Genomic DNA, 22914 nt, shown 5'->3' with positions numbered 1-22914 from the left:
AGACTAACACCAGTGAGGATAGTCTCATCACTACTGCAAGGTAACAAGTTTTCATTAAGAGGTGAGTGTAACTGGGCCTGCTGGCACATGCCTACAATTCTGAACTCCTCGGGAGGCTGAGGAAGGAAGATGGCAAGTGAGACTAGCCTAGGCAATGTATAAGACCCTCTCTCAAGAAAAAAATAAAATAAGGAGGTATCTTGGATATAGCTCAATGGTAAGTCACCTGCTGGGCATGCCCAAATCCCCATGTGGAGTTCCTAGCACCACGGAATTACTAAACAAATCGCTAATACCAAACTCAGTTCTAGAAACGGCCTAACTTAGAGGCAGCAATATGTGATTCTGGCAACTCTGGAACTAGAGAGAGTCAGAAACAGATGACTCACAGTCAGGCATGGTAGCACTCGTCCGTAGCCCCATTTACCCAGGAGCCTGAGGCAGGGGAATTGCTTGAACCCAGTAGTTCAAGACCAGCCTGGCAACAGAGTGACAGTAACTCCTACCTCACAAAAAGAAAACGGAAAAGGGGGGGCGGGATTGTTGAATCAAATCCAGATGACCTGCAGATTTTTCACCTAGACCCAGAAAGACCTCGGGATTTTTCCACAGCAAATGCAAAGGCAGAGCAAGCGTAGTTCCAACTTTAACTTCGTCTAAAATCCCTTCTCCTCCAGCGACCCCTTCCCAGGATGTAAGCCTCGCCACCTACCATGGAAGCCCAGACACAGGTTCACTTTCTAGAAAGGCACACCACCCTTAGATTGTGACCTGGGTTTCTTGAGCTCTTCTTGCACACAGTCCCAGTCAAGTGTTCCATGCGCTAAGCTGGTTCTCACAGCTGTGTTGGATATCGTATGGGTACCGCTAAAAGCACTGTAAACACAGTGAGGGCTAAAAGCACTAGGAAACTTCAGAAAGCATGTGGAAGTCACCAAAGAGGGCACAAGCATTCAGAATGCTCAAGGCAGACACAAACAGCACAGAGAAAAACCAGATCTGTAGATAGGCAGTAGAACTCAGATTCAAATTCAACAACTCATCCAGAGAAGAAAACAGGCTGGAGACAGGCTTCCCCAAAACTTCTTTTCCATCTCTAGACTTAAGTAAGAAATTGTTCTTATTTCAGCTGGTCAATGTCTCCATTTCCTTTGGGAATAGTTACACTAGTTTACCCTTACAACGTCTGATTTTACCCTGAACACAGCAATGACAGACCAAAGAGGTGAGAAAGACAAAACACAAAGTGTCAAAGGTGAGGTAAAGGTTTGGGGCAGCCTGTCTCCAGGTCTTAGAAGGAGTGGAGGAATCCAGGTTGCCCTCATCTAATAATGAGGGACGAACGCACCCCCTGCTGGTAGGAGGCTGTACTGGCACCAGGGCCCTCTTGACAGGAGAAAGGATGGTTGGGACAGGGTGCGGATGACCACTGCCTGAGGCCATGGCTGCAGAACTGTGGCTTGCTATGTCTGGTAGAAACTGAGAAAGGCTCTGTCTGGCAAACAGGCCAACCTCCCAGTACCTCAGGGGTGCCTTCACACCTACAGCAAACGCTGCTCTTGTCTGGTAACTCTTAAGCTGCTCTGTAAGAAAACTAAGCAGAGATAGGAAGCGAAAAGCAAACACCTGCCTCTGAACGTGAGCCTCCAAAGAAAACTCCAAATCACCCGAAGACTCACACCGAAAGGGATGGAAAAGTAAGAGGATTAGCCACCAACTGCAAAGTTACAAATGACTTTGAGAAGTGTCGCCCGACTTCCTGTGATGAGCAGAACAGTTGCCAATCAAACCTTCTTAGGCTCAGCTGCCGTCTGCTTTCTCAAAAGAGTTTCCCAAGAGCTCTGCTTGGTCTGCGCTCAGCTCCACACAGAGCCCGGGGGGCTTGTGGATTTCATACCATCGTCTCAAAAGGACTAAGCATAATTCTTCAGAATTGCACACACAAAGACGTTTTTTCCTTTACAAACTGCATGTGCATGTGTTATGTATGTGCATTCACCTGTATGTGCCTGTGTGTATATGTGTGTCCACATGCATGTGTGCATGCACCTGTGTGTAGGTGTGCATGTGTATATTTCAATCTCCTTATTTCATTGATCAAATAGTTTTCCTTGACTACAAGCAGCCCATCTTGTATTTCCTTGTTATCATTATCACTGAATGGCATCATCTACCTCTTACAACACTTTTATTGTCTTGCTATTCTCAGGGACGCCCACTGTTACATTGACGGCCCTCTGGCTGAGGTGAATCAGCATCTCCTCTTTGAGCAGTCCCAAATAGTTTTTTTTTTTTTTTTCCCATTTCCAAGAAGTACGCTGTTACTATTCAACATCCAGTTGCCCAGAAGGCAGCACAGTAGTGGGGCAGAGGGCACAGGAACCAGAATGAGACACTGGCATTGAACCAAGCTCCGGTGGGTACTGGAATGGACAAGTCACCTAGCACTTTCTCGTCTGTAAAACCGAAAGCCACTGCGCCTGCGCTTGACTGCCATTTTCTCCATTAACATGTAGACTTTGCATTGAGCATGGCTGACAAGCAAGAAATGCAAACTAACATTGTCTGCTACACCAGCTCTACTTTCATTCCCGTCCTCTTACCTCACCAGTAAAGGTCATTTCCTAGAAGCCAAACGCCATCTTCCCACTACTCTACTCGAAGAAAGTTGAGCCCCAAACTTGAAAATCAGCCTCACCCTCACCTGTCTTTAAACCACAAAGTCTATTTTTTTTGCAAGCTAAAAATAACACCAGAAGCCAAGCTTTCCGGCAACAGTAGGGGCCATCAGAAAGAGATGGACAAAAATATGCCACAGTGGCAGGAGAAATGAAGGATCATGGTTAACACCCTAAGTGTTTGTCCCAATGAAAGCAAAACAAATTATATAAAAGATCTTCAGGCCCTAAAGCTCTTTTTTGGGGGGAGGGGGCATGTATTAGGTAGCCATTCCAGCTTTGATCTGGAAGTTCCAACCCCCATTGAGGCTTCAGTAACTGTCACGGCTATAAGGCAGGGCCAAGGGAGGACCCTGAAGACCCGAGATCCAGATGTGCTAGCTCTCTTGGTTCCTGGACCCTTGATGCTGGAGGTAGACCGAGCAGAGTTCAACAGAGAATACCTCTGGACTGTGCACACCTTTTCCAGACCCTGTTAACTATCCCTCAATTTGTAAGTTACCCCACAAAATAAACCTCCCTTTTAACTACGTGGAGTGGCCTTAATAATTTCACCAATATCGGGGGTGGGGGGGGTGCCTCCCTGGTTGTAATCAGAGGCCTACTGTTGCCGTGATCCCAAAGACTACCAGCTTTCACATAGGTTCCCCATTTTATTGGGCTTTAATGTATCCCAAATTATCTGCACCAGCCCACTAGCAAGCACTCTTCCAATTCATTATTTAATTCAGTACAACACACAGCACTTAATATATTTTCCCCGGAAAGTCATCCTTATTGAGGCCAAACATTTCGAGTTTACAGAGTCCTGCCCTTCCTTCCTTAGGAGCAGCAGGACTGACAGACTGAGAACACCAGGTCCCCCTGCCTCGCCTCATGCCTGAACAGGCACGGCACTGCAGCAGCAGCTGGCCAGTGCTGCCACCACCTGCCTGCACTCAGCTCTAGCTGTCACAGAAGGACACCAAGTAATCTCTGCCTTCCACGGTGCTCTGACATTAGATGGGACCGCAGAGTGTGGATGACAGTGAACTGACATTTTCCTCTAATGGAACAGGCGTGCGGTGACTGCCTGGTATCCAGCAGAAAAGAATGAAGGACACATGTACTGGGAGATCAAGGGAGAATGACAGCGACATTCTTCTACTCTCAAAGAAAAGCAAGGCATGACAATGGACTCTGACAGGTACACAGTCAGCCTTAACCCTCTGTATCGAGACCCTAGATTCTGAAGGTTCTGTATTCAGGATTTAAAACACTGTGGACTAAAGTTTTCAAGCAAACATTCATATCTATACTGCAGGGACAAGTTTTCTTGTCATTGTTCCCTAAAACTGCAGCTATTTACATGGCATAAGGGGTTATGCATAGCCTAGACATGATTGGACATGTATACAAGAATATGTGTAGGTTCCACACAAACGTTACAGCATTTTGCATGAAGGACTATGCTTCAGCCAAATGGTTATCTATAAAGGGTTCTAAAACCAGTCACCCAGGAAGGCCAAGGGAGAGCTAAACTATCATTTTTCTTTTAATATTTTATATGCTTAACTTTTAATTTATGAACTTCATAGCTTACCACAAAGCCTAAAGAAATTTGATTAAAATTAAACCAGGAAAAAATCAAGACGAAACAAAGTATAGATTTAGGACATCCATCCACTCCCTAACAGGATGAATGCATGCTGAGGACACGTGCTTTCTCATGTGAGGGTGGAGTAGAGAGACAGAGGCCCAGGGAGGAAAAGAGGCCCTGTCACGGTCTTGTCTATATAATTTCTGCCCTGTACTCCCACCCACCCAGAAATAGGGGCCACCTACAACTCTTGATCTAGGAAAGTAAAATGAACAAGAAGTAAGTATGAAATGAATGGCAAATGTCGACCTAATTGTAGATATTTAATAAGATTCTAGAATAACTAAAGCTGAACTGATGATCCCGCCTACTTCCCCAAAGTCAGGAGCCAGAAAGTGCATAGTTCACAGGTCATTGTATAGGGAGCCACAGTTGGGGTGCCTGTGGCCGAAGTAGCTGAGTTCATGTACACTTCCATATGTAAGCCGAGTAACCAGCACAGGGCACTGGGCAGTGTGGTATAACCAAAAGTAAAGACACGTATATACAACTTGGCTGAACAGTGATTATTTCTAGTTTCTAAGCATGAAAGTTTCAGAATACTCTTGAGTTATCTGAGTTTTATCTCAGCCTAGGGATCAAAGAGGAACTATAACCTCTGACACATACTTATGCACCTCTGACTTAGGCAAACCAGTTCAAGGAGACCACGACTGAACTATCCAAAGACGAAATTCACTGGCCACTGAATGGCAGATCCAAAATGGATAGGTTGCCTATCTGCAGTACCAGTCAGATTTCAAAGACACTGAAAACAGCACATAAAATAGGTCATTGTACATTCACACCTTGAATGTTGGGGTATTTTCTATCGATCTTAAATGAAACATAAAACAAAATTTTCCAATTCTTTTTATGTTCCTCTTAAAATGCCTCCTAGAGAAAGTCAAACTACAGATATGGTTTACCCATAATACCCCTGCACAGCAGTGTTCTGAGCTACTGTACCTCTGGCTTAGAGGAACCTTAGAGATCTCAACGGTCTTCTTTGTAAATTTACAGCATCACAGAAATAGTGGAAAAGCTGCCTCTCCCATATCTACTCCCAAGTGCATTTTGGGAGGAGAGATCACTCTCTCTCCCTTGCATGTTTTATTAACATACAATCAAAATAACTGATACTGCAGCCTGAAAACCTTTTCCCAAAATAATACAAATTTCACATTACACAACATGTTGCACACTTGGCGTGGTTAGTTAGTATGGCAGCGGCAGCCAGCAATGTCCCATCTGTGATTCCTCCTTGAGCCTTGTCACCACTCTGCAGAATCCTGACAGCATCTCCAGTGACAGATGTGCTCACTAACTGAAGGTGCATACCTCATGGCAAATATGTACCCAACAATGCTGGAGAATTAGACTCTACTTGCTTAAAGCTTGCAATTTGCCCTCCTGGATGGACCCACAAGGCTGTCTCGTTATATAAATTCTGCCTCCATGCAAAATAAAAAGCTCTACATTCCAGAGGCTGGAGAGAGGGCTCAGCACTTAAGGACACTGGCTGCTCTTCTGGAGGACCAGGGTTTGGTCCCTAGCACCCAGACAGCTGCTCACAACCATCCATAACCCAGGTCCAGGGGAGCCAATGTCTTGGCTTCGGCCATCACCAGGCATGAACCATGGAGTACAGGCATACATGCAGGCAAAACATTCATACACATAACAATGTTTAAAATTTCACATTCCAAACCAGTGTTCACATATGATAAACATTTCATAAACCTCCTATGTCTTCACAAATGCCTCATTTTAACATGGAAAGATGAAGTAAAACTGAGTTTATTTAAGGTCGATAATTCAAGTTTTATTCTCAGTGATAGGACCACAGATGCTATTGCTAATAAACGTGATGAGTCCCTGAGGTGCTCCAACCCGAGGGGAACTGTATTGCTTTCCTTTCAGACATGGCCATCACAAGTGGCCATGGACCCCAAGCACAAATTACTTGTGTATTGTGCGATACAACAAGACAACCAAAGTTAGGAACACAAAGTCCCTAAGAGGAAAAGGAACCCAGCACATTATGAAATGCTCAGTGTTGTGTAGCAGCCATTAACTGCACTGTGTATGACGAGAAGATGGCGGGAGAGACCTCACTAGAGCAGCGGAGGGAGCAGGAGACAGCAGCTCAGAAAGGTCGGGACACTGAGTGCCCGGGCTGAATCCGGCCAGCAGCAGCTCCTCACATGACTGAGTTCCACCCACCACTCTGGGTTTGGGTTTGTTTGGTTTGGTTTTGGTTTGATTTATGTTTCCAAATGCCCTATTGAGATTCTTTTCTTTTCTTTTTAAAGGTTTATTTATTTATTATGTATACAGCATGTATGACTGCAGGCCAGAAGAGGGCACCAGATCTCATTACAGATGGTTGTGAGCCACCATGTGGTTGCTGGGAATTGAACTCAGGACCTCTGGCTTAACCTGTGAGCCATCTCTCCAGCCCAAGATTGCTTTCTTGAAGACACCATTATTTTCTGGTCTCCAGTGACTGTCAATTGTTCAGTCTCCTCGTAAAATTTAGCAGCTGGCTGTGACTTGAAACTCTTGTTTCCTGGACAGAACAAACTTCTAACTTTTCTTCTATTCTTCTGTCATTTTTCAGTTTTCTTCAGGGTTAGCTCAAGGTCCATAACTATCTCAGAAGGGTTGGGCTTGGCTTTCGTCCTATCATGTAAGCATTGAAATCCTATCCTTCAAAACATTTACCTGTTTGTAGAGAATGGTTCAGTACTACATGACCTGACACTGTGCTTCTTATATTCATCTGCCTAGTAGAGGAAACAACAAAGGGGGAGGATGGTGGAGGGCAGCAGGGGGGATGTGGGGTAGGGGGCTGGGATGTGAGGCTCACTAGTCAGTAAGGAGCTGAAGCTCAGGAATCATAAGTAGGCTATGCATATGGATTTGAGTTAATAAAGAACTTGAGTCCACATCACCAGACATGTCCTCCAGTTCTATCTGGCTGTCACTGACACTTCAAGGAGAAGAGAGGAGAGCAGGGAGCTGAAATCACAAAGGAAGATCAGTAGATTCTAAGTTAAGGAAGATAACTGCAGCCAACTCATAATGAGTTTCACCTTTCATTAAACATAGTCAACCTGGAAGTTGGTGACACTGCAAAGAACATTCTGTATCTAGCACCAGAGGAGTCATCCGGATATAATTCTTAATATAGGAAGCTGGTAAAATTCTATTCTAGTGTCAGAACTTAGAAAATGGTCACCTGGCCATACTCTGGCATGTAGAGTGCTTTCAAATGAAAGACACAGAAAGTAAAGATTTTGCTCTGACTTTCCTGTCTGTTGACCTTCGCTCTTCCCCATGGTGAGTCATAGAAATCAGAATCCCTCCTCTCCAAGGTGGCTTGTAAGCTAGAACAGCTTTCCCTAAATCCATAGAGCTTCAAAATACAACTCTAACTTCCCCCTGCCTTTCTGACAGTAGAGCATAAGGGCCACATGCAGCAGGGCTCCTGCCCTACACCTGGGAGGAAGAAAGGCTACGGAGTCCAAGAAGGATCTGAACATGCATCTTTGCTGGGCATCCCCCTTCAGCCCAGAACCATTAGTCCTCATCAAATCTAAGCAGAAAAGCAATTCATCGTCCCTGCATCTTTAAGTCCCAGACTTAATGTCAATGAAACTTGGATTAAATAAATTCACCACGATTTCCCCTGCTGGCTTGTCATCTATTCTGGACATCAACTGTGACCCTTAGAATAGAAAGGAAAGGGGCCACAACCTTTTCACTCCTGCGCTAACATATCCCTAAACATATCTCTGTAGAACCTGTAACCACTGCAGATTTAACAGGCATTGTGGGAAGAAATCCATTACAAAATACAATTTGGATAAGACAGGGTGGTTTTGTTATCTATTGCTGTGAAAGACACCATGACCAAAAGCAACTTGGGGAGGAAAGGTTTATTTAGCTTACATATGTCAATCACAGTCCATCGTTTAAGGAAGCCATGACAGGAACTCAAAGAGGACAGCAACCTGGAGGCAGTAACTGATGCATAGACCAAGAAGAAGTGTAGATTATTGGCTTACTCCCTGTGGTTTGCGAGGCCTGCTTTCTTATACAACCTAGGACCATCTATCCAGGAGTGGCCCTGCCCATAGTGGGCTGGGCCTTCCCACATCAATCATTAATCAAGACAATATCTCACAGACTTGCCTACAGGCCATTCTGATGTAAGCATGTTCTTAATTAAGATTCCCTATTCCCAGACATGTCTTGGCTTCTGTCAAGTTGATGAAAACGAACCAGCACACACACTTAAAGCACATATGTTTTTCTTTCATGCTACAAGACATAAAGAATTTTACAAGCTAATAATTGCAATCTTGACGAATGGCAAACACTATTTTCTCTACTAGGCTATTCCACCAAGCATCTTGATGGACCAAAAGAACCACTGATACACCCTTTTCCAGTTTCATTCACTAGTATATACTATGCATCCAGCGTGGTATCCTGGGAGGGCTCCCAGCCTATGGGAGGAGATTCAGTTGCTACCTCTAAGAATAAAACATCCTAATAACGGAGATGAAGAGAAAACCAATGATGGCCCATAAATCATTCTTAGATTCTGAAACATTAGACTCTAAATCCAGAAGAAAGGTACACACTGCCCTGATTATCCTCACCTTTTCTAAGTACATGAAGACAGAGGCCAAGTGGAGATATAAGTGAGACATGATAAACATGGGCATCTGAGAATAGAATTTAGACAAATTCTACACTTTCCTCAAGAATAAATACCAATGAGGTGCTGGGGAGGTGGCTCAGTGGATACAATGCTTGCTGCACCAGTATGAGGACCTGAGTTGGAACCCCAGTTCCCGTAAAATGTAGGATGTGGTTGGTGGCGCATCCTTTACAATCTCTGCGTTGGGATGGGGAATGGAGGGGCAGAAAGATCCTGTGGCTTCTTAGCCAGCCAGCCAGCCAAAACAGCATGCTATTCAGTGAGAGGCTCTGTCTTTAAGGGTTGGGGAGGATGAACAGGTGGAGAGGAACTGAGGAAGATGCCTGAGGTTGGCCTCTGACCTCTACATGCATACCTGCACATATATGAGCATGCACATGCAAATAAAAAATAATAAATGCCAATGAAATGAATTAACCTCTGAGGCAACACAATAAAATCCAATGTTTCTACATTTTACTTTCAACAACAACAAAAAAGCACAGATTTTCAATAGAAACTACATATTTCTTATTAAATGTGATGAATTTTTAAGAGCGAACAGCAACATGGCAAGAGAGTGGCTGGGTAAAATTCTCCAGGCATCATCTCGTCACCAATATCGCAGTTTGAAAAGCTGTCGTGCACCACACTGTCCTCATAGAAGCTAACAGCTCTGGTGAGATGTCACAGTATCTGGTCTCAGCTCAAGAAGACAGGAAGGGGTCAATTCCAAGTGCTGAGGGGAAAGCTAGCCTCACTTGGAAGGAGGGGAGGAAGTTAAGATAGACTTGAAACCCAGTATCAGTCTCACCAGAGTGAAACCAGATGTAAGAGAAAGAGCCCCCAACTCCTGCTGTAGGTCAGTTCTCAGGAAGTGAGCTGCTAGTCTGCCCTAGTGAGGAGCTGGCCACCTCCACTACTACTCTGCTCTCCGACCTCAGCCAGAAGCAGAGACAGACTCAACCTGTTGGTGGGGTATGAAAGCTAGCATAGGTCTTTGCCTTAGAGCTCAGTACTAAGCCTCCAACAATGGGTTCTAACACCTGGTAAAAATCAAAAGACCCATAACCAGGTCACAGGTCACCAATAATGCCCCATCTGAAACATATCAGTACTCCAGAGGGGCAGACTAAACCCTAGAATTGGTCTGAGATGTCTCAAGATTTCACAGATCCCTATGGCTGTAAGACTCTGGGGAGACCCAGCTTAGTGTCAGTCCTAGTGGACAAGGCACAGTCTCTGACCTCAGATTTAAGCACAGCCCATCCCCAAGCCAGTTCTCAAGGATGGAGCCCTAGCCCTGCATCAGCAACACTGGTACCTAGCCACTTACCTTGAGCCTCACTGTGAAAGACTCATACTGGCCACATCCCTTCTGGCTGTGGTATGAGCCTCACACCTGAGACTGAACTGGCCCTTTGAGCTCGGGGACTTAAGTACAACCCAAACTGCCATTAGAAACTACTTTAACCAACACTACTCCAACCTTGACCAGCATAGTGTGGAGTAAGATTCCAGTTGCTGATGATAAGTTAGTTAGTCCAGCACTAAGTCTTAGAACCCAGTGCCAGCCATGACACTGAGAAAGATTTAAAAGCTTCCACTCCCAAGCCTGTGGTAGCAAAATGGCCTCTAGACTTACCTACCTTGGTGCCAATGGAGACATACGGCCCCACTCTATCAGACTTCTTTAGCTGGTTCTAGTTGTCTTAGGCCATAAGTCTATGTCAACCATTCACAACTCCTAGCATCATGGACCTTGGTGTTACTTCAGGGCTATCTTGAGGAGCTGTGGGTTCATCGTATAAAGCAGCTTTGCAGCATGAGTGCCAAGGGCCTGATACCAGTCTCTCTGTGAGCACAGGCAAGTTGCTGTGAATAAGGTGTTTAGGTGAAGCCCAGATCTACAGAAAGGTTTGGGAGTCGCTGACTCTTTTTAGGTTATAATTTGGTTCAAACTAAACTATGTACCAGGTGAATTGGATGAAACATGGGCTTAGACTGCCCTCTCGTGTTAGAACTGTGACAACGCACTGATGGTGAATGCAGGAACCAATCCTCTAATACTGAAATAGCAAAAGCCACTGCAGAGGTTGGGGGAAGAGTTTCTCCAAAGAAAGGCACAAGCAAAAGCAAGGTGCAAAGCCTGGAACAAGAGCCTAAAGCATCAATGCTCAGATGATGTCACCAACCATCACCAAGAGCTGTCAGGAAATCACAGCCTCACCCACCATGAAAATAAAGCACGAGAGAGTAACCATAGTAATTGGTGTGAGCAACGTTTCAGACTGTGAATTTAAAGAGATGTTTTGAGGAAACTCAAGTAAAAGCAGAGGGAAACTTAACAAAGATGAAAAAATTTTAATTTTTTATTTATTTAGTTTGTGAGAAAGTCTGAAAGAAGGGGAGGGAGTGGGGGAGAAAGAAAGAGAATATGAATGAATACGTGTGCTCCTTGCATGTGCCATGATTTGCATGTGAAAGATGGAGGCCAACTTTTGAGAGTCATATCTTCCCCCTACCATGTGGGTCCCAGGAACTGAACTCAGGTCATCAGGTTTGGCAGAAAGCGCCTTTACCTGCTGAGCCATCTCATTCATTGGACCATAAACAAACAAGCAAACAGAAAAGAAACAAACAAACAAACAAACAAAAATTCTGAAAATTAACAGAAAAATTAAAAGCTAAATGTTAAAAATTAAAAAAAAAATAAGACAAGCAGTCAAGGGAAGGGCAGGGTGATCCTGGTAGATGTCTCGGTGAGTAACGTGCTTGACACACACAAGCCTGGTGGCCTGAGTTTGACCCCAGGATCCATATTCTGCTTGCATAGGGAATCTTCAGATTCCCTCATATTACTATCAGTCTATGACAGCATCAGGCACAAACTGAGCAACAACTGGGAGTCTTGTTTATCAATGTTTTATATTTATTCATTTGTTTGTTTGTTGTTTGTTTTACAAACTATACATCTGACAAAGGATTAATATCCAGACTGAACAAGGAACTAAAAACCTCAATCACAGAAATACAACCCAATTTAAAAGGGGCAATCACAATGAACATTTCTATGGGGGAAAGTTAACCAAACCCACGATGAGGCAGCATTTTATTTTAGTAAGAAACTACTCTCAAGAATGACTAACAATGACAAAAGGCTGGTGGTATTATTTTTGCTTTTATGTATTGTTTAAAAACAAATTTGATTAATAAACGACAGCTATGAAAGAATAAATTGAAATATGTCAGCATGTATTTGAAAAAGGATTTAACCATCTGTGAAAACCTTTATTCCAGTGAAAACAACGTCCTTACTCTGCAAAAGAAAACAGTGTAGTACTGTAGAAGGCTGAGTGTGCACCCATGAGGACTGAGAAGGCTGAGTGTGCACCCATGAGGACTGAGAAGGCTGAGTGTGCACCCACGAGGACTGTGGAAGGCTGAGTGTGCACCCACGAGGACTGTGGAAGGCTGAGTGTGCACCCACGAGGACTGAGAAGGCTGAGTGTGCACCCATGAGGACTGAGAAGGCTGAGTGTGCACCCATGAGGACTGTGGAAGGCTGAGTGTGTACCCACGAGGACTGAGAAGGCTGAGTGTGCACCCATGAGGCCTGAGAAGGCTGAGTGTGCACCCATGAGGCCTGAGAAGGCTGAGTGTGCACCCATGAGGCCTGAGAAGGCTGAGTGTGCACCCATGAGGACAGCTAAGCCCTTCTCAGCTCTAGGTGTGATGACTCTCAGCAGACAGGAATTCATGTGAGGGTGCTGCAAAGACATGGGCTGAAGAAAGAAATCTCCCACAGGAAACCCAGTCAGGAAAATAGATGGGTAAGGAAGTGAACAGATTCTCTTTCAAGGACCTACCGTTCCATCCCCACCACAGGCCAGAATTCTCAGATTCGGTACCTTCCTGTACAACTCCAGCCTGGAGAGGAAATGGAGGACAAGGTAAGCACATTGTTCTCTGCAGAGAGGTACCACAGGGCAAAATGAATGAGTACTACCCACCAAGGACACTGTGATCTACCCATTAACCAAAGGACCAGGGAAAACCGATTACCACAACTGGATGAGAAGCAGACACTGGTGTCGCATGACCAGCACTGGGATGGGAGCTGGAGCATCCTCCATGATTCTCCACCATCCTGCCAATCCACATTATCTTCCTTCTCAGTTTTTTACTTCCTTTCTTCTTCTCCATTTCCTATCACTCTTCCTTCTCCTTTCTCAGAGAAACACCTAATTAACTGATAATCAGTAATCTTTATGTGTTTCCTCCTTAGTTAATTTTGATTGGTTTTTCCTGGGTCTACTTATCTTTTGAATCCACACTTTCCACTCTTAATCCTGGAAAATTTCAGAAAGATGGAGAAGGCTCACCACTGTCCTTCCTACAGGATGTACCTTAGTTACCCACTCACTCAGCCTTTCCTCCCCAACAGCCTGAGGTAGGGTAAGTCCACGGGCTTGTCTTTACTTTGAATGTACCTGCCTGGGGGTCAGATCATTTTAACTTTCTGATTGGATCTCAAGAAACATAGTCATTCTGTCTTGCAAAGCCTCCTCCCAAAGGCAGGTGTCGGCGACTCTGCTCTGGAAACCGCCATCTACTTATATATAATAGTGTGGGTTTTACTGAGGAGATTTCTTGTCCTGCTATGATCCCTATGAAACATCTATATAAGGTATACCTGAAGTCATATAAAAATCTTAATAAATATAAAATCCAAATGACCACAAGCCAGGGAAGCAGATTTCTACTTTAAAAGTAAAGAAGCAGTTCTTTAACAAACATTAAAGAAGTCTTACAGCAGACCTTGGTGAAGAAGAAATGCAGAGTCAGGGAATGATAGAAACTTATCCATGATTCTTATTTCCTTACAAGTTTAAAATATTTAATTTAGCCATTTTGTATAGGAATGCCATTTTCTAGAGACCATTCATATTGACAAGTCTTTCACTCTGTCATCACTGTTTATCAGAAATAACTGCCACCTCACGTCATCAGAACCATCTTAGCAATGTAATGGGTCTAGGACAGGGAAGCAAACAGTGATGCCAACACCCTTGCTCTTTCCCACCATGTGGGGTCGTGTACATCTAGACCTCATCTTCAACACTTCTAACCAAACACATAAATACAGAGAGGGGGTGGAAGAGAAATTGAAATGCTTGTCCCACTGAACTGTAGCACCCAAAGCTACAATTGGTTTATCTCAATACCTCCTACCCCTTCCTGCCCTCCCTCCCTCCCTCCCCCTCTCTCTCGCCCTTTCTCTCTCCCTCCCTCCTTTTCCTCCCTCCCTCCTCCCTCCATCCATCCATCTACCTATCTATCCATCTTTCCCTCTCTTTCCTTCTCCTCTCTCTTCTTTCTTCTCCTTTCTCCATTACCCCCACATAAACATTCTGGATGCATTCATACACACACACACACACACACACACACACACAATCTCTCTAGATCAGATGTTTATTCATACTTATGTTAACCCCTTGGTTATAAACTTACATTTTTTGCTAAAATGTATCTCCAAGATTGGACATGAACAGAAGAGCAAGGCCTCCTTCCTCACTCCCTGACTTTCTGAGAATAAGCTTTAGTCACACACACACACACACACACACACACACACGCACGCACGCACGCACGCACGCACATGCAGCAAGCACTGGAGAAGCGAACACTGACCCCACAATTGATCAGACGGTGGTTTGATGGAAACTAATGCAGTGGCAGCGGGTGGGTGGGGCATGAGAAGGTTCCAAGCAAAGCAAAATACAGGCAAGGAAGTTATTAAGAGGTGAACAGGAAAAACTTCAGCAGACCATGAGATGATAAATAACCTTGGCCCCCCAATCCTAGGGTCCTCACTTGGCTAAAATTCAGAAGGCCCATGGGCAGAGGGAGGTTTCCAGACTTACGCATCTTTTGGCCCTTCCTGAGAAAGATCAAAGACTTGCCGTGGATTCAGGTACCACATGAACATCTGAAGGACTTTGGTTCCCTATAAAGGAATAAATAAATAAGTAAATAAATAAATAAGAGTCAAAATTTTCTGAACTAGAAAATAAAACTCAATCATTCATGCTTAAATCTTAACTAAGGGGTCTGGAGATATGGCACAGAGCTTAAAAGTACATACTGCTCTTGCAAAGGGGCTCCATTCCATCCCTAGAACTCACAATAGGTAGCTCATAACTGCCTGTAACTCAAGCCCCTCAAAGAGGATCTGATGCCTATGGCCTTGGCAGGCACACACACACACACACACATACATACATACATACATACACACACACACACACACACACACACACACACACACACACACACAATTAAGCAAATCCTTTAAATAACATTTGATTACAAACCATATGGAGCATAATCAAAATCGTGAGCTTTGATTGTAGATACACACAGAGTATATGTCGTAAGTGAGATGGTTGTCCAATCTGGATAATTTCATTAGACCATGTGTTCTCTTTGATATAGAGTGGAGAGTGCCCATTTCTCCAAGGCTCGATTGTAGTAACGTGTGATATGTGTTTAATGAACAGTATTTAAGAGTTTGGTATCACAACATAATAGCAAAAGCCCAGATAGGAAAGTAGCTCTTCTGTGTCATTTTACATCCATGTTTACTTTGTCTGAACATAGAAACACAGACAATATTAGTTACATGTGCTTTTGTTAAAATAACTTTTCTCATTGAGGCAGAAGAAATGGAAGTATATATATTTTTTGTGTGCCTGGCTTGGTGACCTGGGCCCATAATCCTAGCATTTAAGATATAGAGTCAAAGATTGTGAATTCACATCCAGTTTGGATTATACAGTAACAGCCTGTATCAAAAAATGTGTTTTATATATATATGTAGAACTAACCTTTTATAAATATAATATACATTCTTTCATTTATTCTTCAGCTTCACGGAGAAAATTAACCCATAATTCAATAATAATAAAGTTTGATGTTAAATGACGTGGGCTAGCTCATCAGCTAATACTATCATAGCCTATTTTTACTCTTTCTGATCTACATGTCTGTGTCAGCTTAATCCTAACCCTCCTCAGTCACCTGCAACAGTTTAAGAAACTGTGATATTCATAGAGATGACCACTGAGACAAACAAAAGTAGTTTAAATGATTCTTAAAGTGTACTGAAGGAAAAAAAGAAACAAATAATCCTTTTTAAATTAACCAATATCAACAGAGCTTGAAAAACTGAGCAGAATAATTCATTTCCATCAACCCCAGCAAGTAGTATTTTGATCGTTTTATGGTTGTCAAGTGCAATGCTGTTCCTTAGTAGAGCCTTGATCTTTTCATAAACGATTCCTGTTTGCATGTCTAATCCACTGCATTGAAGTACTACCCTGGCAGTGTGGGAAGAGCTTCTGACATGGGGTGAGAGCTAACACGTCTGTTCTGTGTGATGGAGAGCGCTCAGAATCTGGCACAGGTGTGTTATGTAAATGAGAAGGGAGGTCTCCCTTCCAGGGTGATTATGTGAATCATCTGACTCACTGATGGTTCTTCATCTAGCCCAGCATGTGGCACAGAAGAGACCTCAGTGCACGCTGGTCCCATTCTTCTTTACCCTTTGTTAATCCATTTGTTCAATTACACATGCTGGTGTGGGGTCACCCTGTGCTTCTAATTATCTGACTACTGTTGGTATAGGAGCTAATGCAGCTCTTTTGTTCCTCAGATTCCCCCAAAGCTGTAATCTAAAAGTTCTGCCTTATCACATGCTTGCTGTAATTTGGGGAGTAACATTCCATTCTTAATTAATTAGCCTCACCAAATGATATATATTTTGCTCCCTATCAAACACAAATATGGATTTGGGGACATCATACCAGCAACACAGACATCATTTTCTTTCTTTCCATGCTGGGCCTTGCTACCAAGTGCATTCAGGATTACTTTGATCAAATTGTATGTTAAATAACTAACATAAGCATTGCTTTAATGACCAACTAATTTCTAGAACATCTCCCACTAACTGGATAGAAAAGTCAATTTTTCTGTTTCTGATTCCTAAAGCGGCATGAATGGCTGATGTTAATTATGCCTTTCCACCTCTGCTACGGTGGAGTGCACATCTCAATTTCAGCTTCTTCTACTACGCATACAATGTGAGATAATTAACAGCTTTCAAGAAATGAAAATATAAAGCAGAGGGAGGTTGTTTTGCTTAGCCTAAAATTTCTATAAAAGATCTGATCGGCTGCGCTGTTCCACTTTTGCTCATTTTAAATCTGTGTTCACTGGAACACCTAATTATCTCCATGCATCCTTCAAGAGAGGAATGTCTACAAAGCCTGGCAAGTTGTTCTTTCCATGCCCCAAAGAGTCTATTCTTGGATCAGTCTCTCGTACTGGCATCCCTGGACTTGAGCAGGAGTAACTTACTCAACGATGCTTGCCTACCTCCACCCACGGATAGACTTAACTTCTGTTAAAGAGTAATGTCAGGCAGGAAGGCGAATGGGTGAAGTATTTGCTATGAAAGGATGAAGAAGCTAAGTTTCAATCTCAAGCACCCACTTAAAAAGCCAGGCACACATTTAGACACAAGAGAGGTGGAGACAGGCATATTCCTGGAGCTTGCTGGCCAGCCAGGCCAGCCAAGTCAGTGAGCTCTGGTTCAGTCAGAGACCCTGCCACTGAAGAAAGACCAAGAGACGTGATTTAGAAGGACACCAGGCATGGACTCTCTCTCTCTCTCTCTCTCTCTCTCTCTCTCTCTCTCTCTCTCTCTCTCTCTCTCACACACACACACACACACACACACACACACACACACACACACACACACAAGAATCTTATTTCCAAAATGAAGAGAAATGATGAGAATTTCAATGAAAGCATTTCTTTGAAGCAATCCTAGTGAGCAGGGCATACAAGCTAGATGCTCACAAGAAGTTAGACACGCCCACATTTAAATGAGATCCACAGATCGCCTCCAGTGCTAGGACAAGCTACTTTCTCAGAGGCCATTTAGTAAATGGAACCCAACGATCACACAGACAGGATTCGCTGAAAATGGGTAATTTGCATCTTTTTCGGGGCTGAGATGAAATCTACTCAGTCACTTACACCACTGTCACTAGCAAGTCTAAGCACATGATAGCTCTCACCTGCTGCATGCCGAATGCAATGCCTGCAACTTTTATGCAGGAGTCTGGTCTTCTTGAATGGGGAAAAAAAGCGGTGCTCATAAATTCCAGTTCAACTCACAGGTATACTAACCTGCGGACCACTGAGCTTTTTATCTATGATGTGATTGGGTACTCTTGAAGGGGGGGGGGGGGCTGAAGAATGTTTATCCTTTCCCAATTTGGCTGTGGGAAAATGCAGCTTCTTGGAAAGCAGGTGGGTTATTACAGACATGGACAAGATGCATTCACAGCCCCACCACCCACTCGTATATGTGTGGCAGCTTTAGGTGGGAGAATGAAGAGTTGAATCAAACAGGGATCCCTGGGCTGCACAAGAAAGATCTACACAATATTCATAAAGCAAAATCTGATCAGGATGGAGGAGCCATTCAGCACAGCTCTGTCCAAAGCATACTGCTCTCCACCAGAGTACTGCCGGGGTATCCTGCAAAAGCATCCTACATTATCACTAAGCCCCAGTTCATATCACGTAGGCATGATGTAGATAATCAAGACAAAAAACGAGACCAGACAATAAGCAAGCTAGAGGAAAAGGATCAGTGGGGAGAAGAGCTTAGGAATAACTATTTCCAGTACACACAATCCCAAAGAACCTGCCACTTAATCAGCAATTGTGGATTTAGCCTCTGTTCTGTGTTGGGGCCTACACTCAAGAGCACAGCCTCTCCTGGAAGGAAACCAACATGAAACATATTAATTCACTGAAGCCAGTAAATGCTGTGCCATAGCTGTCCAGTGAGAAGCACAGCCACCCAGGGGAGATACTGTCTAAACCCAAGTTCAGATCAGATGAAGGTATCCAAAGAGCACCATTTGAGTTTGGCCATGAAAGTTGAGTAGAACAGTCTCTTTCCATAGGAGCAGAGGGAGGGTGAAGTCACTAGAGGTATAAAAGAACAGGACATGCCACAGAAAAACTACATTTGACAACATCTTAGGAGGCAAGAGGCAGGAAGTGTTGCAAGATGAGGCAACTGGAGCCAGCCATAGACTAAGCCTTGTGTGCTGTGGGATGTTCTGTGTGTCCTGTGGGAGCCCGTTCTTGGGTTCCTCGTGGCTTTACCCAGCAGGTCTGCATAGAGGATGATTAAGACCACGAGCCTGAGTGCATAGTGTCTGAGATGGTCTGCACTTGGCTGTGCTGGGGGATGGTCTGTATGTCAAGTTGCTCTGATTGGTCAATAAATAAAACACTGATTGGTCCGTGGCTAGGCAGGAAGTATAGGTGGGACTAACAGAGAGGAGAAAAGAAAGATCAGGAAGGCAGAAGGAGTCACTTCGAGCCGCCACTCTGACAAGCAGCATGTGAAGATGCTGGTAAGCCACAAGCCACATGGCAGGGTATAGATTTGTGGAAATGGATTAATTTAAGCTATAAGAACGGTTAGCAAGAAGCCTGCCAGGGCCATACAGTTTGTAAGCAATATAAGTCTCTGTGTTTACTTGGTTGGGTCTGAGTGGCTGTGGGCAAGGCAGGAAAACTCTACACCTGTGTGCTAAAATGTCTGGCCTTGGCTTTGTGAGAAGCAGTCACTGTGATGTTTTACTGAGGAGAGCCAGACTGTCACCTTTCCCTGTAGCCACTGCAGCTACCGACAGGTATGCTTTAGGCTGTCAAAGACCCAGATGGCTTGGTTTGTGTCTTAACTTCCCACTGCGTATGCTCACAACAATTGGGTAACATACAAAAGGGGACATTGAGCAAATCTGTGGTGTTTGTGGTTTTCATCTCATCTGTTGAAATTGCTCTGGCAATCTTGAGACTGGATTTTGATGTGTCCCCTCATCTAATTACTGTCTCTTGGCTCTCTCTCCAAACCAGTCTGACCCACAGAAGCCTGAATTTGTAGAAAACGATAAAGTTTTATTGATCTCCAAGTTGAAAAATTGCCAGCACTTCAAAAATCCATTTCACTGAGACTGTGCATCCAAGTATTGTGGAGACAGTTTATGGAATCAGAGTTCTCATTTGAAGTCACTTTCTTTATCTGTTCCCCATGTCCATATTGGAGTGACCGACTCCTGACTTAGGAGAGCAGCTTTGCTGGGGGAACACCGTTCAGACGAGTGGTATGGACTCAGCCAGCATGAACCTGTCCACCAGCAGCTACCCGCTTGTCCGCATCCTTCTGCTTAGTTGGAGCCCAAGAGCTCTGGTCCAAGAATCAAGCTCCTACCTCACATCTGACGTGGAACTACACATTGGACAGTGCAAGCAACATCTCAACCCCTCAACTCCCAGGACTATGGAGATCATCTATTCTATTGGCTAACATCTGTGCATCTTTGAACCCATATTAAATAACACAAAAAGAGACACTGAACTCAGTAAATGGGGAGAGGAATGGTGTAGGAGTGGGGTGTCCCAACTTCCTACACAGAGGAGGGGACTGTGTTGGAGTCAATATGTCCCCTACCTTCAGTCCTCCTCCCACAGGAAGAATAATTCAAAGCTAATGTTTTGGTCCTTGAGCCCAGTACCTGTCTCCTCGAATATTTTTGGTACCAACAGTACAACCAGTGTCTAAACCTTTACAAAATACCAGGTCATGTGTACCCTAATGGTGCTGGAAAAAAATAGAGACAACTATTGTGAAGATTAACAGGAAGAGTGATGGAATAATGTGTCATTTAACAGAAACAGCCATGGTGTATGTTTAGCCCAATATAGTCCTTCAAAATGTTGATGTTATTTTTCTTCCATTCCTAAGGAAGCAAGGGGCGGGGAGGGGGAGAAACAGTTCTTTTTCTAGCCACTAGATGGCAATATCATCTAGTTATTTACTAAAGACTAATACAAGTTTTAAAAGTTTTGGAGCCTATACTTCAGAGAGGAAATGAGTCAGAAATGCTCTTTACCTACAATCAGATGAGTGGAATAATTGAATCATTAACTGTTAATTTGCAAAAATCAGAATATGCCCACACCCTACCCCACGTATTGTAGCAGGAAGCCCCAGTCAGGCAGTGAGATCTGTCCCCTAAGGCAGAGGCAGCATCTGGAACATGGGAGAAATAGGGGTCAACCCAGGGAACTCAGGGCCACCCTGACTTACTGAGATGGCACCTGAGCCTTAACAGGTTCTCGAGTGAGTATCTGCACACTAACCTTCGCCATGTCACTTTCTGTTCATAAGCCAGAAGATTTTAAAAAGCAAAGCACTTTAAACCCATTTTTAAAAGCATTTTCCATGGGCTGGCTCTAATCTTTATCCTGTATCATATATCCTGTTGTTTTTCTGCATGGCCTACTCACCACAGCGTCATTGAAATGCAGAATTCTCACCCCACATCTACTCTGTTTTTTGTATTTCTCACTATACAGTTGTTTGCTTACTATGTACCATGCTCTAGAAATCCAGGATTGAAAGATGTAGCCCCCCCCCCCAGTTTGCTGACACCTACATTCCAAGAGAACACACACCCAGAGAACACTACCACTATCGTAGATGACAGGTGGGTGCATCCCGGGGTCTTAGAACACAGTGGAGAGGGTGATTGATTTTGATAACTGGTTTAGACAGGCACTGGGGAGCCTTGAAGGATGATCAGAAACTTCCCATGGTTGGGAAGAAAGGGGACTTTCCTCTCATAGTCCTTCCTCCCTGTAACTACACAGCACCCTCTCCTAGTTCAGCTCCTTACAAGACACTATTTCTTTATCATGCCAAAGTCACTGTTTCCCTCTGGAATTCCACAGCTCTTGCAGTATGGTTCACCCAGTTTAGAACACACAACAAATGACACCTGACTTATTTCCCCCCAATAGTCCCTTTTATGTCCTTAACAAAAAAGATGTCCTCCAAATTCACTTAAGACTCCTTGGTCTGTGAGTACTTAATGAACTTGGAAGCAGCATTAGATAATGTATGAAGTCTCTATCACTATTAATTTGTAGAGACTAGAACAAGAATATCTTAAATGACTTGCTGGCCTCACGAAGGCAGGCAAAATGAAAAAAGCATCTGAGTGTCCAATGCAGGGGGGTTCTTAGCATGGTTATTGAATTCACTTCAGGGCTGGGGATGTAGCTCATGTGGTAGAGTGTTTGCCTAGCATCCATGAAATCTTGGGTACATGCTCAGCAGCATTGCATTAATCAGGCATGGTGGTACATGCTATAATGTCAGCACTCAGGAGGGAGAGGGAGAGGTCAGGAAGTTTGAGGTCATTCTTGACCATACAGTGTGCTCAAAGCCAGCTTGGGCTACTTGAGATCCTATCTCAAAAAAAATAAGCTTTATGTAGGGAGTGCCTTGATAAAATATAGCTGATGCTAACTAGCTTGCAATGCTCAGACCACCCAAACCATGAAACTAATTGCATCTACTTTGCTCCATTTCTTGATTCTCAACTGCACCACTCACCCTTGCTAGGCTACAAGGAGGCCAGCCTCTGAGTGGGTGTGTTTCAGGGCAAACTGAACATCAGTCCTAAGAAACTCATCACGTGGTCCCTTTCTACTGATTACTGTAGAGCCACATCATTAGAAGAGGAAGGACATCATCACTAACAGACACAAAAATGAAGGTTACAGAAAATAAATTGTTTCTTTGTTATAACATCTGTTCTCCATGGTACTGAGATTGATTTTTAATATTGCAAGTGACCAGGAATCTTGAAGAAGGAGGAGGAGACAGGGGATCCTTTTCAATCATAGGCTCTCAAATGACAAGCCTCACTGTAGTCAGTTCATCCTGGGAAACA

At 43.9% G+C, this 22914-nt stretch overlaps 1 protein-coding gene across 10 annotated transcripts in view; it reads right to left on the bottom strand.

Annotated features, from left to right (window-relative positions):
• Dgki (diacylglycerol kinase iota) overlaps positions 1-22914 on the bottom strand; it is a 471870-nt gene that overhangs the window by 211689 nt on the left and 237267 nt on the right. For all 10 annotated transcript variants that reach the window (XM_028866082.2, XM_028866077.2, XM_037203652.1 and 7 more), the window contains 2 exons: positions 14941-15023; positions 12880-12940 (listed from right to left, as the gene is read on the bottom strand). In XM_028866082.2, coding sequence (XP_028721915.1) covers positions 12880-12940; positions 14941-15023 — 144 coding nt within the window. The remainder of the gene's footprint in view (positions 1-12879; positions 12941-14940; positions 15024-22914) is intronic.

Source organism: Peromyscus leucopus, chromosome 3, assembly GCF_004664715.2.
Source record: "Peromyscus leucopus breed LL Stock chromosome 3, UCI_PerLeu_2.1, whole genome shotgun sequence".
Taxonomy (NCBI): Eukaryota; Metazoa; Chordata; class Mammalia; order Rodentia; family Cricetidae; genus Peromyscus; species Peromyscus leucopus.
This window is presented reverse-complemented; position numbering and strand designations above follow the sequence as displayed.